This window comes from Emys orbicularis, chromosome 23 (genome assembly GCF_028017835.1).
Source record: "Emys orbicularis isolate rEmyOrb1 chromosome 23, rEmyOrb1.hap1, whole genome shotgun sequence".
Taxonomy (NCBI): domain Eukaryota; kingdom Metazoa; phylum Chordata; order Testudines; family Emydidae; genus Emys; species Emys orbicularis.
Genome location: NC_088705.1, coordinates 7855763 through 7870518, shown reverse-complemented (window position 1 = coordinate 7870518; position 14756 = coordinate 7855763). Strand labels below are relative to the sequence as shown.

General features: G+C 48.7%; 1 protein-coding gene across 2 annotated transcripts in view; it reads right to left on the bottom strand.

The window, feature by feature from the left end:
- Positions 1-14756, bottom strand: part of MACF1 (microtubule actin crosslinking factor 1) — a 252726-nt gene that overhangs the window by 86732 nt on the left and 151238 nt on the right. For both annotated transcript variants that reach the window (XM_065421610.1, XM_065421609.1), the window contains 13 exons: positions 13691-13840; positions 13363-13596; positions 12478-12705; positions 11073-11594; positions 10278-10454; positions 9935-10058; positions 8971-9179; positions 8137-8454; positions 7253-7419; positions 4463-4619; positions 3241-3358; positions 1081-1143; positions 72-313 (listed from right to left, as the gene is read on the bottom strand). In XM_065421610.1, coding sequence (XP_065277682.1) covers positions 72-313; positions 1081-1143; positions 3241-3358; positions 4463-4619; positions 7253-7419; positions 8137-8454; positions 8971-9179; positions 9935-10058; positions 10278-10454; positions 11073-11594; positions 12478-12705; positions 13363-13596; positions 13691-13840 — 2709 coding nt within the window. The remainder of the gene's footprint in view (positions 1-71; positions 314-1080; positions 1144-3240; positions 3359-4462; positions 4620-7252; positions 7420-8136; positions 8455-8970; positions 9180-9934; positions 10059-10277; positions 10455-11072; positions 11595-12477; positions 12706-13362; positions 13597-13690; positions 13841-14756) is intronic.

Here is a 14756-nt window from a genome sequence, read left to right as displayed (position 1 = left end):
GCATGTCTCAGAGAATGACCTAGTCATTATGATAAACTCGGTCCTTATTCCTGCTCAGAGAGACAAGTTACCTTGTTATGCTCAGCCTGGGCTCTCATGGTCTCCGTTTTTGTAGGCGAGGAAGAAGCTTCGAGTGCTGACAAGGTCTGTTCCTTTGACTCCAGCCACTTCAACACTGAACTTGCCTCCTCTTGGACTTCTTGTATCTTCTCCAGCATGGCTGACAGCTGCTCCTGGCGTTCCCGCAAGGCCATGCCAAGTCCCTCGTACTGCTGGTTCACATCAGACATGTCACACTGGATCTCAGTCAAATCTAATGACAAAGAAACAAACCTGAGCGGAAGGATGGCAACACCCCTCCTACACAGGCTGCTGGCACTGAGAATTCTGAGCAACCCTCATGCAGACTGCCAGTGTCAGGGTACCAGAGGCTACGATCACTGTCCTTCCATCTACTGAAGACCCTAAGGTGTCAGGTTATCACCACCTGTCCTGCCAGAGACTTGCTCTGTTGCATCACATATGAAGTTTGAGAGTTTGCCCAACAAAGCAAATCACTTCCCATTAAATCAGCCTCCTGCATGTTGTACCCCCACGTTAACAGTATCATATTTAATCCACCTCTCACAGTTTGAGTTCAACTTTTTATATCTGTTATCTTGTTGAACCAATGAACTCACAGCAGCTAACGAGTGATTTAAGTCACACTTAAAATTCCAGGTTAAGATGGTGTCAGAATCCTCCGAACTAATAACCTTCATTGCTTTTCTTAAAACAATCTCCCACTCATCAGCTCTCTAACACCAGCTGATCAGGGGTCAAGTTGTTGTCACTTCTGGAAGCTGGATTCCCCTCCTGCCATTTCTGTCCTACATCACAATCAGCTGCCCATCCCATGGCCCCATTACTACACAGTGCTGCAGAGAAATAGGGTTTACTATAGGATTCCGACAGTGTCACATTGCAATTTTTATCTCCTGGGGGAACATCCGTACAGACTGCTGTTATCAAGCACTGATGGAAACATAAATGAACACACAGACACCGCTTTCTATTGCAACACGGAGTTGGTGAGCTCACCTTTGCAGGTGTGGTATCCATTTACGCTGCCTACTGACACTCCTAGAGCGGGCAGCACAGAACCTGAGCAAGGGGCAGAGAGACAAACAAAGGACAAGACAAGCATGTTAGGAATACAGACATGTTACCAACGAACGTACGCACTCAGCACTGACCCAACCGTTTCCGGCTGCCCACTGTCGATGACGGACATCATGGCAAAAGAAAAAGCAAATCCTGAGAATGAGCAAATTAACACAGCACAAGACAAAACAGAGCTCTCCACAAGACGAACCACGTCAGCCACCAATCAAACTCATTTCATTTTGAAGTGGCTTATTCTTTTCATCCCAATAAATCCGCAGCCCCTCTTAATGCTAAGGGCTCAGCACCAGGAATTCCCCACTCCTCACATCTCAATGCCCAGCTGGGACTCCCAATCAATTTTGCCTTACTCTCTTCTAATGCCAAATAGCTGAAAACAGAATAGCTGTGACTCCCTGCAGCCAACACCCCCCTTTTCCATTTCCTCCAGCCACTCTTATAGGGACAGTTTAGAAGTAGCTTGGAAGTTCAGGAGTAGCTGTGAAGTTCCCAGAGCCCACAACAGAAACTCCGCTTTTGGGCACGAAGTAGATATCAGCTCCCCACCTCACACAGCAAGCCCGTGACCACTATATATATTTTTGCATTCGGTGGAGGCACCAGCATTCCCACAGGAGAACTAATATCCATGAAAATCATATTTAGAATAGAGATTGATATTGCAAGAACCAAAAGACCTTTACTGAAGATATTAACTTCCTTATGTTCTTCTTTTCTTATGGAATGAAGCTCTTAAAGAAACAGACCTGAAAAAATAAACATCTTTCCTATGCAACTGGGCCCTGAAAATTATTCCTCAGAAAATTCTTCTATTGGAATTCATTTTGGGATGATTCCTAGTCCATCCACATTCCAACCCGAATTCCCTGGAGAGGTTATAGATCAGGTTTCTCATTTTCTAAGCAGCCCGAAACAGTCAGCATCATAATCATTAAAATGTCCATTTATATAGGAGATTGCAACACGAAAACCTCTCAAAATCTTTCACGGGGTATGTACAAGGGACTGCTCTCCTATTACTTACATTCAGCTACCTCTCAGGAGGAACACAGTAGCCATTCTGTGTCAGCAATACTATACAACATGTTTGGGGGTGGGAAGCAAAGGTTCATTTCTCCAGATGAAACGCCCATCGAGGTGTTAGGTAATTACCAATTTAGAATTTAGTCCGGAAGTTGGAGTTAAGTCCCCTAACTCTTGCCTTGGGATCTTAAATGGTCAGAAAAGCAGTCAACACATCCAATGTGCATCGTATCTGAAAGCAAGCATCCTCCAGCATTGTCCTAGCATTATATTGATGAACTGATTCAGTACCGATTCTTGGGCTAGGTCTACACTATGAGCGAGGGGCGTATCGAACTAGCGCGAGTATAAATAGCAGCGTAGCTACGGACGCAGGCTAGTGGCAGTGGACAGACGGCCGAGCCATGCAGAGCATAAACCCACCTGAAACAGTGGGTATGTACTCGGCACGGCTGAGCCGGGCCTCCACTCTCGCTCCCTGTGTTACTGCAGCTGCCCTGCTATTGATACTCAAAGTAGCTCAATGAGAGCTAATGTAGGAGCAGGGGAATCACACCCCTAGCTCGTAGTGTAGACGTAGCCTTAGAGTGCCACCTACTGAAGCATCAGGACTACAGCCTGTAGCCTTTTCCTAGATGTTCCTTGGAGGTTTCCCGTCCAAACACTAACCAGGCTAACCCTGCTTCGTTTAGGGGCTGCGATCGTACGTGGGTGGCTGTTACCTGAAATCCTCAACAGGAGTCAGTCTCACAAGTTGGAAAACAGCTGTTTGGTATTTATGTTCATTTCCATATAAGACAGACAGACAGACACAGACAGACAATCTCTCCAGAGGCTGAGCCCTCAGTCCCTAAATGCCTTGGAGCAAGGCTGGCTCCTTTACTTTTGTTTTGTAACAAGTTTAAAGCCATTTTCTATTTGATGATGGTTTAAATAAAAATATACCTGAACAACAACAAAAGCAAACAGAGTGCAGAAAATGACAGGGCTCCACTACTTCTCCTCATCCAAGGACACTCCAGGTGTCCTCTGGGCGGCACGGCTGTAACTCACCTGTCTTTGACTGAGCATCAGGGGCTGTGATTTCTACAATCAAATTCTCTAATGCAGTCCCTTTGCGATTGATTTCCTCCACCTGGGCCCCCTTTCCTGTCCATTCCTCCAGGAGAACCTATTAAAAAACCAGGATCAGATACCAGCATCCTGCATTATATATTTCCCACACCAGAGGGCTTATGATTGAAACCAAGTGTCACTGCTGCTTATGCTCCAACACATTCTGCTGCTGAGAACTCCGGGTGTGCGTTTGTGTGTCTGTTGTCTAGGCACTAGGAGTACTCCTCTAATACCCATGTAGGATCCAGCTTTAGCATGCTCAGCTGTCCAATTCACAGGATGGTTCACTGACTCCCGAGAATAAACTGAATTATGGTTAAGAGAGTCTCTCTATACTATGTCAAAGAGGGAGGTTTCTTTGTAATGAACCACTTACAGAGCATCAAGCAGTGAAATACTATTGCCGAACTAGCGGGTCTCTCTTCAAACTAAGGTTCTGAGGACCATCCTTCCTAGCCTATACACCCAGCCCCCTACGGTATCCAGCACGCTATACTTGCCACGTGGACCTGGTATAAATCAGTAGCTTGGAGAGCTGCTATATTTCTGTCTGAGATAAGACAGCTACAGGTGAGTGAACAGGACGTTGCACTCTCTCTGAATCACAGCCCTTGACACATCTTGATTTAAGGTGTCATTTACCCCAGAGAAGAATGAGAGCGCTCAAGTGACCGGATGTAACCCCTGATGTCCAGCAGAGGGAATTTCACTGGAGATGCAGAATTTTGCTGCATTCAAAATAGACTAGCACACGGGGGTTCCCCCTCCCAAATTCCTCTGAAAAGCAGAGGAGCAGTCGGATTGCTTTTAAAAATTAATACAAGACTCTGCATAGATTTCACTATGCATTGAAAGTTTGAGAGCCCATAGCTAAGAGTGATGTGTATGATTGCTAGCACTGTCTCTCGACAGTCCCACGCAGACAGGGGCTTCAGACCTGCAGTGGTGCCGTTTTCAGAGCAAGTAAAGGCTCACTTATGAGAAACCGTTGCACGGACATACAGCACTGCACCCCTGCACTTAAGCACATGGAAGCCCAGGCGTAGCTGAATTAATACAAGCATAAAATAGCTCACAGTATACCATGTCCTGCAAGTCATTACATGCTCCTTTGGTTTCCACACCAACTCCTCAGAGCGTTTCAGCTTTCCCTACCCACCTTGATTTGCTGCATGCGCTTCTCCAGTTCCTGGGTGCCCAGGGAGGTCTCTGCAGATGGCACATTCCCTTCGCTTTCTTTCAGCCACTTCTTTACAGTTCCGACCAACTTTCGGAACTCGTCCAATTGTTCCTGGCAAGATGATGCATCCTTTTCTCTAAGAGTGAAAAGGTGGAGAGTTAGCAGCTCGTGCTTCGCTTTGCAATTACTATACCCTGAATTGAGGACACCAGGGTCTCTGTGATCTTGTTTTTTGTTATTGTTGCTTAGCAACAGCGCTCACTAGTAGCCAAAAATATGGCTATAGCTACGCTGCATCCCTGCTTGCTGATAAAGCGTGCTTAGTCAATGACCTTGGTGCACAAGCTCAGTGTCATCTTGTCCCCTAGAGACCCAGACTCCCATTCTTGGTAAAGTCCAGGTTAGCAGTTCTGAAACCATTGTCCGCACAGAGCACTTGTTAGTGGCCTGTAGCGAGCTGGCAAGTCACAGGGTGGTTGGATTCACTTCCTTGCTATCAGCTACTTGGACAAGGGTTCAGGCTCATCATTGGAAAGAAGAGCCTGGATGTTTGTAAAAACAGCTGGAAAAAAGGAGGAAGAGTTTGCCTATCTACTTCTCCCAGCAGCCACCACTCCATAAGAGAATAAGGAGCAACACTCAAGGACAGAGATACTAAGGAACAGCTACAAATAATCAAACGCTTTGGGACACAAAGGCACCTTGGCAATGGGTGCCCAGGTCTTTGCAAACAACTCTCATCTCAGACCTGACAAACTCACTACATCAAATACATTGTTCACAGGGTATCTATGCAGACTGGATAACATTTAAGGTCTCTATTGAAAGCTTGCAATTTATCAACATTCATAATCATGGTGTGATGTGCGTACAGGTAACACTGAAGGAATAAGGTAGCTATATTGACGTTTATGCCCTTAGGGTCTTAAAGTTAAGGGGAGTCACCAGGGATTTTGGGGGGGGGGAATTATTATTATTAGATAGGAAAAGGAACTATTAATAAGCGTAGGCCCTAGTTCAGGTTTTATGATTTTGTTTGCATCATAACCATTTGTTTTCCCCACACTCCCTTGTTTCTGGTTGAATCTCTATTCTTAACTAAACCTACTTCTTTCTTAATGTCAGCGCTCACAAGTGCTGTGTGTTATACAGGAGCGGTGGTTTAAGGTAAAACTAGCAAACTGGAGTCCTTTGGGAGCAGAGGCTCTGGGATTTTTGTGAGTAGCCAGTGTCGGGGCTGGGAGTCACAGGGGAACAGTTCAAAGGGACTCGAGGAGCACCTTTTGGTAAGCTGCAAGGTAAAGACAGGGAGCTAACAGCCAGCGGCCAAGTCTACCTCTCACTACAGCCAGGGGGTAACAAGGTGACCCTCATTCCTGGGTACCCCGAGAACCACCACATTCTTCCTTTAATATTTCTCTCCCACTGTTGTGCCGTCACCATTGGCATGTTGCATGCTAATGAATGGAAGGGCAGATAATCCCTGTGGTCAAATATGCCACATGATCATGACTGGGAGAGGAGGCTGAGGAGAGAGACACTATTAATCTGTGGCCCTCTCCATTACTTCCTGGCATGGCGAAGTAGAGCTGTCAGGGAAGTGGAGCTCATTGCTCTTGACCTTGTAACCATCACTTCCTGCCCCTCTCCTCCGAGAACAGCTCGCACTCAGGGACAGCAGGGAAGCTCGGCAGGCCTAGGGTACGTCTACATGGCAATCACGGGGCGTGATTGCAGCTCGTAGAGACAGACCTGAGCTAGCACGGGTACTAGAGCCGTGAAGTCACGGCAGCATGGGCTGTATAAGCCCACTTGGAACCCTGCGTAATTACTCGGGCAGCTAGCCCGCACTGCCGCGGCTTCGCTGCTCCCGATCTTGAGCTAGTGAAGCTCATTCATAGCTCAGGTATGTTTACACAAGTGCAATCGGACTCCCCCTGGCTGCAGTGAAGACAGACCGTACCCCTGCCTCGCCACGTCACTAGGAGCAACGCGTGGCAGGATTTCTGTGGGAGGCGGTTACAACAGTAGCTCCGTATGTGCAGTGCTGCGTAACCCATGAAATCCGTTGCCTTCTTCGCTGCCCTTACGGCAGTTCTGAAATCACGGTGGAACTTGAAGACAGGAGACGGCCTCACACTTTAGAAGACAGCTGAGGTTCCTGGGCGTTCTGCTTTCTGTCAGGCACCATCCGAATGGAAGTGAGGCTTATAACATCGGGTAGCAGTTTATTTCCCCCATCTCGCTGCTCTCCATCATGAGCCCTCTTTACCGTAACCCTGTTTTAAATGCTGCCTGTTCTCTGGAGACAGACCCTGCATTGTCACAACACCCCCCTCTCCCCCCCGAGCTAGGAAGATGCTCCTTCTGCAGCTATTATCTGTTGCTCCTTTGCTGGCCAATGAACCTCTGCCACAATACAGGGATCTGCTCCTCGGGGGGAGCAGGAGTGGGTTTGATTCGTGGCAGCCCCTGCATGCTGAGAAAGCACGAGGCAGAGGCTCTTGCAGCACACACATTTTCACAACGCCTCCGGCCGTGCTTTTTTAAAATGTCAGTGAGAGATGACGGCATTAAGTTGTGCGGTGTAGGAGGACAGCAGAGGTAGAAGTTAACGTATGGTCCCCAAAGCAAAAATGAACCTTAGGAGGCTCTCTCCCAATTGCTAAGTAACTTCCATCATCGGTGGGAAGCACATCCTCCAATTTTGAAGAGCTGTCTCCACAATCCAGCCCCTGAAGGATTGGAACCAGTGATCTCAGGCCTTACCTCTCCTTTGCTGCCTTCTGTAGCTGCACAAAATCCTGTTTTAGGCTGTGAACCTTCTCTTGGTGCTGAGAGGAGCCTACTGGGAACCCAAAGGAGCTCAGCTCTGTGGTCAGACCCTCTAAAGTATCCAGGTCCTCTTGGTGCTGCCTCATTTCTAAATTCAGCTCCTGGCAGGACAAACAAGAGCGGGGATGAAGCTCCCGTGTTTGTTCAAACAGGAGAAATGAACGGACACAGCCCTTGATACTGACTCGGGCACGTAGCGCCCTCTACAGGGAAATAAGATGAATTATCCCTGAATCAGACCAACTTCTGAAACTCCCACACATCAGAATTAGCTACGGGGAGAATCTAGGGCAGATACTGTTCCCAGCTAACAGGAACCCTGGTGTCTCCATGAAACCACGATGATTTTGTCCCATCCAGTGCAATGGACCCAGCCCTACTCCCTAAACCACTGTCCTAGGGTAGCGATTCCACTCAGACACCCAGGCATTTCGCAGTATTGACGGATGGGACTTTTAGCCAGTGAGGTCTAGCTATATTTGCACTGGGTCTAATCAAACTGGTCCGAGTTCACTCCTTTAGTTCTCTGCCCCCAGCCAGCTGGACTGGGCAGAATTGTCTTTCTAGTCTAGCACTGCTGCTAGACTGTTCACACAGGGCAGTGAAACAGCAATGAGCTGCAAAGCCCCCATCTCCTTCCCTTTCTCCAATGGCTGAGCAAACAGCTACTGTAACTGCAGGTCCCAATGGCCTAGGATGAAAGCAGGGGGTTATTTACTCTGCACAAATCCCTCCACTTTGCCTGCAAAGGGCTCCTGACAAAAGCCTCATAGTCTGGGCCTCCTTCCTTTTTTAGGCACAAAAACCCTGCTTCTCACCTGGATCTGCTGGGAGAAGTGAGCGATGTCACGATCCGGCTGGTTTCCAGAAGCCAGCATGCGAGCTCTGCTCTCCGTGAACTGCTGCAGCTTCTCAGAGAGGTGCTCATACTGCTCCACCTTCGGGAGGAGGCCCTTCAGCACGTTCTCCTTCTCCTGCTGCTGCCGGCACAGCTTGTTGAAATGCTCGGTCACCTCGGCCAACTTGCCCTGCAGGGCTGAGGCTGTGGCACTGTCGGCCGTTTCCATGAATCGAGTCACCATTTCTCGGGTGGCTTCTAGGCTGCTCTTCTGCCTGGCGATGTCCTGCTTCAACTTCTGTTGTTAGAACATACCCCGAGAAAAGCAAAGTGGCATGAGTTGGCTGGGGTGCCCTTTGGAACTAGAAATCTTAAAGCAAATGACATTTCTAGACAACCAGAAACAGTCACGTGGATTATTTTCACCCCCAGTCCTCCCTGTGCCTTCCTTCCCCACTGTGTCTGACGTTGGCATTTTCCCTGCCTCTGCTCATGCTTAACTGTCAGTCTATCCTCATCCACTGCTTCTGGACAGGGATTTCCTCTCAAGGCTATGTTAACGTCTGTAAATGCTGCTCATTAGTTGAGGAGGCAGGTAAACAGTTTTAGTGGCTCTATTTCCTACTTCAGCGAATTCAGGTAAAGGATGGATTTAATGCTCCCTTTTTAAATGGGTTTACTGACTTGAACATTCAATACAATTAGAGCACAGAATGTTTTAAGATGTCTGCACAATTCAGAGGTTGGCGAGAGACAGAGGAACGGTCTACCAAATGCAGGCTCTTTAGGAAAGGCAGTTAAGTGAACATCTCACAGTGTTCGTGGCAAGCGACTCCTGGACGGAGAGAGATGAGAGGGAAGCCAGCTGCTCTCCTTCCAGGCTCTTCTCAATCTCAGCCATCGACTGCAGAAGATTCTCCAGTCCTTCTTGAACGCTCTGGGACTGGGCGATGGACTTCTGCAGCAGATCCGAGCGCTCTGCCATCTGACCAGAAAGGCTCTGAAAATGGCTCACGATGGAATCTGGGGAATTCAGCACAGGACAAAATAAATGACCAATAGGGCTGAGTGATTGTCACCTCTGGGATTATCTCCAACACAAATAACTAGCCAAATCACCCAGAGGGGCTGGAGCTGCGAAGGTTCGATTACCGAACTCTTTAGAGAGAGCAGGAAAAACCTCACCCGGGAAACAAGAGAGAAACTGACCCAAGCTCCATCTATTCCAGTGTCCTGTCGGCAACAGTGGCCCATACCAGATGCTACACAGGAATGTGTAAGAACCCTGCAGTAGCAGAGGTGGGGTAATCTGCTCCCACTCTAGAGTTAAGACACGTGGGTACAGGCTAACCAGAAACACACACGAAAGCACAGAAACATGGTCACCCAGTAGGACTGTGATAAGACCATTTCAGTGGGGTCTACTGTATTGTCTCGACATTAAAAACAGCAGGTCTCTTTTCACTACTTCAGGCAGAAGCTGCCTGCTGCTCAAGATGTTCCTTCTCCATCGTTTTCTCAACATAAGCAGAAGTGGGGATCCTCCAAAGGAAACCTACAGTCTCAGGTGGTGTTTTGGGAAGTTGGTTAACTGCCCTATTGGCATGTGTGTGAGCACACAAGGGTTGTAGACCAGTTGCTATTACTGCAGTAGCTCCTCTACTTTGATCTCGTGTTCTCCTGCACTCGTCTGACTTGGGGACTTGAGTCCCCCTTTTTAACTGTGGTCGGTCTTCACACTCGCACATGCTCATGGACACGGCTGCTTTGCCCAGTACCTGTGGTTTCCTGAATGCGTCTGCGATCAGGGGCTGGCTCTCCTTCTATCTCCAGCAGGGAACGTGCTGCTTTCTGCAGCTTCTCCACGGGCACCTGATGCTCAGCAAGATCTCCCTGTAGATACTGCTCCAACACAAGACAAGACCACTAACATCAGCAATAATATACACCAAAGAGACTACGACACACTGGTGAACTGGTCTAGCAGGTTCCATCCTTCATTTAACAGCCCTCAAGTAACCCATATGACAGGAGATCGAAATCAGGATTTTTAGGGTGAGATGTCTGGCCCACGAGGGATGTACACTCAGCCTGGAGAAAGACAGTCTGAAGGTCCCTTACCTTGGCATTGGTGAGCTGCTTCTGCAGAACCGCTGGGTCAGAGGAAACTGTCTCAGAGAGGACTTTTGCTACGGCTGCTTCACTCTCCTGCAGCCACGACCTGAGAGTTTCTGCCACTTCCTGGAATTGCTGGTAGCGATCCAGCAAGGCGTTCAGATGGGAACCAAGCTTCGCACACTACACAGGGAAATAAAATCCAAGACAAGGATATGAACAATCACGGTCCATGGCCTGCTCCTCCGTGCCCCCTTTATTTGAAGAAAGGGGGGGAGAATTCACCGAGGGCTTGTCTACACCGCAAGTTATCACATGGCAGGCACAGGTGTGAATGTACAGAGCGCTCGCCTGCCATACATGAATTCGCTACGTGGATGCTACAATTGTGCACTAAAGGTTCCAGGTTCGAAGGGGAATATGTCAAAGTGCACTAGAGAACTTTCAGCGCATCACAGCGAGTTAGCACACCGCAAGCTAGTGTGCTGTAGATTCACGCCCCGGCCTGCCACGCACCAACTTGCCAAAGCCCTGAGGAAGAACTCAATTTTAGCATATGGGTGGAAGAACCATATAACACAGTCCCTGCCCTCTTCTGAGCTCACACCTTTAAGATGTTCGAACAGTGTAAGTGTTCCTGATGTAGGAAGGTGGAGAGCAGTCAGAGAGACGGTAACAGGGCAGATTTGACAGGTAAATTCCCAGTTACCTGCAGTACCAGCTCCCACCATCTCTACAGCGCCTCACAGAGGAAACGCCATAAAAGCTTTATCCTATGGAGCTGGAAAGTGTTTCCTGTACCTTCGAGTGGAGAGCAGTGTATCTTTTTGTTGCATCATCCAGTTTGCTCTTGACTAAGTTTCCCGTGGCTAACGGCTCAGGCCCTTCTTCCTTGGCCACTCTCTCTGCGTCCAGCACCTTCTGTCCTGACATGGTAACAAACCGCAAATCCCCCTTGTGGGAGATCACATCTTCCGAGAAGCTTCCCTGTCGGAGAAGCATTGGTCTCAGCGATTCAGGGTCGCTGTCCCCTTTGTGCATCCGCTCCAGCTCCTGCTCCGCCTGCTCTAGCCAGGCCTCAAACTCCCCGTGATCCCGCAGAAATTTCTGCAGCTCATCCCGCAGCGCCTGTACTTGCTTCAGCTGTTTCTCCGACTGCGACAGGTTGGCTGCGTATTGCTCCTTCAGCTCTGCCAGCCTTCCCTGAAGCCTCTGCCTCTCCTCCGGTGCTAGGTTGTGGCCCTGTTTGTCCAGGAAGGCCTGTGCTGTCTGTGTAGCTAGAATGACATCTTGCTGTTGGGAGAGCAGCTCCTGATGGCGTGCCTGAAACACACACACAACAAACATGCTGCCTTGTGACCAATCTAATGTCTCTAAGGACTTATCTACCTGGGGGAAAAGCCCTCAGTAGCTGGTGTGAACTAGCGACTCCACACTAACGCCCAGTGTGGACACAGAGAATGCCTCTGGGCACTTGGTTGTATGCAGAGCAGCTGCAGCCGTGTCGGTCCCAGGATACTGGAGAGACAAGGTGGGTGAGGTAATACCTTTTACTGGACTCAAGCTTGTCTCGCTCCCTGACAGAAGTCGGTCCAACAAAAGAGGTTACTCGCCCACCTTGTCTTTGTGCACATGAGCTTAATGCACTTTGGAAGCGTACTAAGCTAAACTGCCTGTGGGCATTCAGAGTGCGCAGGAAGAGTGTTCACGTGGGGAGTGGGTGTGGAGTCAGGAGTGCACTTTACATTTACTCCTAGCTCACTATGCACTAACTTCCCCATGCAGACAAGCCCTTAGCACCAGAACTACTGACAGATCTCTCTTCACTGTGCTGGCAAACAGCTAACCCCTCCCCGTGTGTTACCCTGACTGCATCATCTTGCGACCCTGAATGTAAAGTACTCTGCATTACTGATCACATCACTAATAAATTTACAGCTGAGGCAGACGAAAAACACGCCTCTCTCCACTTTCACATCTCCTTGTCCTCCCGTCGGCTGTGCCAGGAGGATCCCACAAGTTCAAGGGTCTCCCCTTCTAGAGCACCAGAGCAATGCTGCCCGGTTACACTGGAACACAACTGCGTGGCAAGGCGAGCACATCCATGCATTCAGCGCCACTTCCTGGTGGCAGGGTCACCGTGTTTGGCAGCACTAAGATCTAACGTAATATCGGCCAGGTAGGTCGGACATGGCGGCATTCTAACCTTCAGTCTCTCATACTGTCGATCAAGGTTCTCTTCCACTCTGTCCACTTCCACTAAGTGACCGTCCAGAATGTCCTGGGCGCTTTTCCCCTCGAGCGCTCCCGGACCTTGTTCCATTGGGCGAGCTTTGTGCTCAGAGAGCGCCCCCGTCTGTTCTAATGATGTCACCCAATTTAGAAGCGACTCAATCTTACTCCTGTTCTCCTCCAATTCTTTGGCAGCTTTCACCTGAAAAACAACAAATATTCCGGATGAGGAGGACTGTTCTTTTTGTATTTGTATAAGCTGCTGTATCAGGAGAGGGAGAATCCTGGCATCTGATTGATTTTGTGATTCTCAGCCCAGCACAACACATAGTCCATAGTCTTACTCACCAACACATGCCCCAAACTGGGCTTCTGATACAGAGCGAGTGTACAAGTAGTGTGTGTGCACATGGGTGCACACATCCAAGTGGTTCCTTGAGGTACACCCCTGTGGCTTATCTGGGGAGGTTAAGACACTGTTGGATTTTCAGAGGCACCAACTTACTTCAAAAGACTGCCCAGGAAGTTTATTACCAATTCCTGACATCAGAGCAAGGCTTCTTTACTCTGCCCTGGGCTGCTTTATATTACTATGATTATTGTATTAGTATTATAAATACCTAGCACTTCTAATCCATAGCTCTCAAAGTGCTTTACAGGGGGAGTCAATACCATCATTTTACAGATGGGGAAACCGAGGCACAGAGTGGAGACACGACTTACTCGAGGTCACCAAGCAAACAGTTGCAGAGCCAGGAACAGACCCCAGGTTTCCCCAACTCCCAGTCCAGTGGCATACCCACTAGGCCATGCTGCCCCCCATTAAAAGTCCCCCCTCCATCTGTTCTTCATGTGTTACCTTTTCTGTCTCCTGTTGCACTGCAGCAGTCACTGCGCTCTCCAGTTCTTTCTGGGCCACTTCAGTCCGCTCCTGCAGAGACTGGAACTGCTCCTTTGCGAGGCGGAGTTTCTCTTGCAGGGCTGCCAGCTCCCCGGGGTTCATCTTGGCCCTGTTGGCCTCTAAGAACTCTTCAGTTGCTTTCAAGACACCCGTGAAAGAGGCGGCCCGGTTCTGAATGTTCCTCTGCAGGTCCTACGAGCATTATGGAAGAATCGTACAACTTTTCTGTGCCATCTGGCACCTCTTTTGCCCCCTTCTTGCCCCCCACAACTATCCTAGCACTGACCTTAACGTCACTTTGCCTCTGCTGCAGCATAGGTAGGTCCCCTTCATCGGCTGCTCTTTGCTGATCTGTCAGCGTGTTCTCCACCTGGCCTAGCCAGGTGCAGAGCTCCTCCAGCTTCTGACTGCGCATTGCTTGCTGCTCCTGGAGAGTCTGTGTTGAGGGGAAGAGAAGAGAGGAGGCAGTTTAATACACATCATTCATCCAATGCCAGCACGTCTCTGAAAAGCAAGGCAGAAGAGTTACAGTCTGAGCACCTGACAGGATAGGAGGCAGCACAGAAAACACCTTTTGACGCCCTCTGCTCTCAGACAGTCAGACAGGCTGCATGAATGTGTATCAGAGCCCAACACTATTTGAAGGAAGGGATCTCTTTAAATACACATTTCTCTATAATTCAAGCTGTCTTCTCTTCTCTCCTCCTTAGATGGGAGACCATGTCACAAGTGTTTAGTAATTTCATAGGGGGCAACAATCAAAACAGAGCCCTCCTTGGTACAATTAACCAAAAGTTGCTCTGGCTTTGTCCTTTCTCTCAACCTCCAGAAATTTAAAATATACCAGAAACCCGCGTAATGCCATCTCTAGAAAGGCTGGCCATGCGTAACAAGATGGCATCATGCAGCGCTGCAGCATTGACTGACCCGAGTCAGGTTTATTTTTGACACCAGGGTTGGCGGGAGAGCCTAGGGGAGACAAAGTGTTTCTGTCGCTGATCCAATTCCTAGGTTTTGCCACTAGTGCACAATACAGAAGCGCCTGTTTGAGCAATTGAGCATGATGTGTGACCCTGACAGTCCTCACAAAAAACTTCTCTTTGCCAGCAGGGAAAAAAAAAAGTTTCTTCTGATGCTGTAGCAACTAAACATACAAACTTGTGCAAAATGCTGCGGTCATTTCTTTCACTCTTTAAGATAAACAACAGAAGCAATTCAAAAGAGCGCTCTTAAGAGCTCTTCGGCTGCAAAGCGAGATCTTCCTGGGTTAGGATGGGTGCACACTGAATCTGAAAAAGCAAAGCAAACTGGTTAATACACACAAAGAGATGGCATAGGCAGAGTGTTATTGA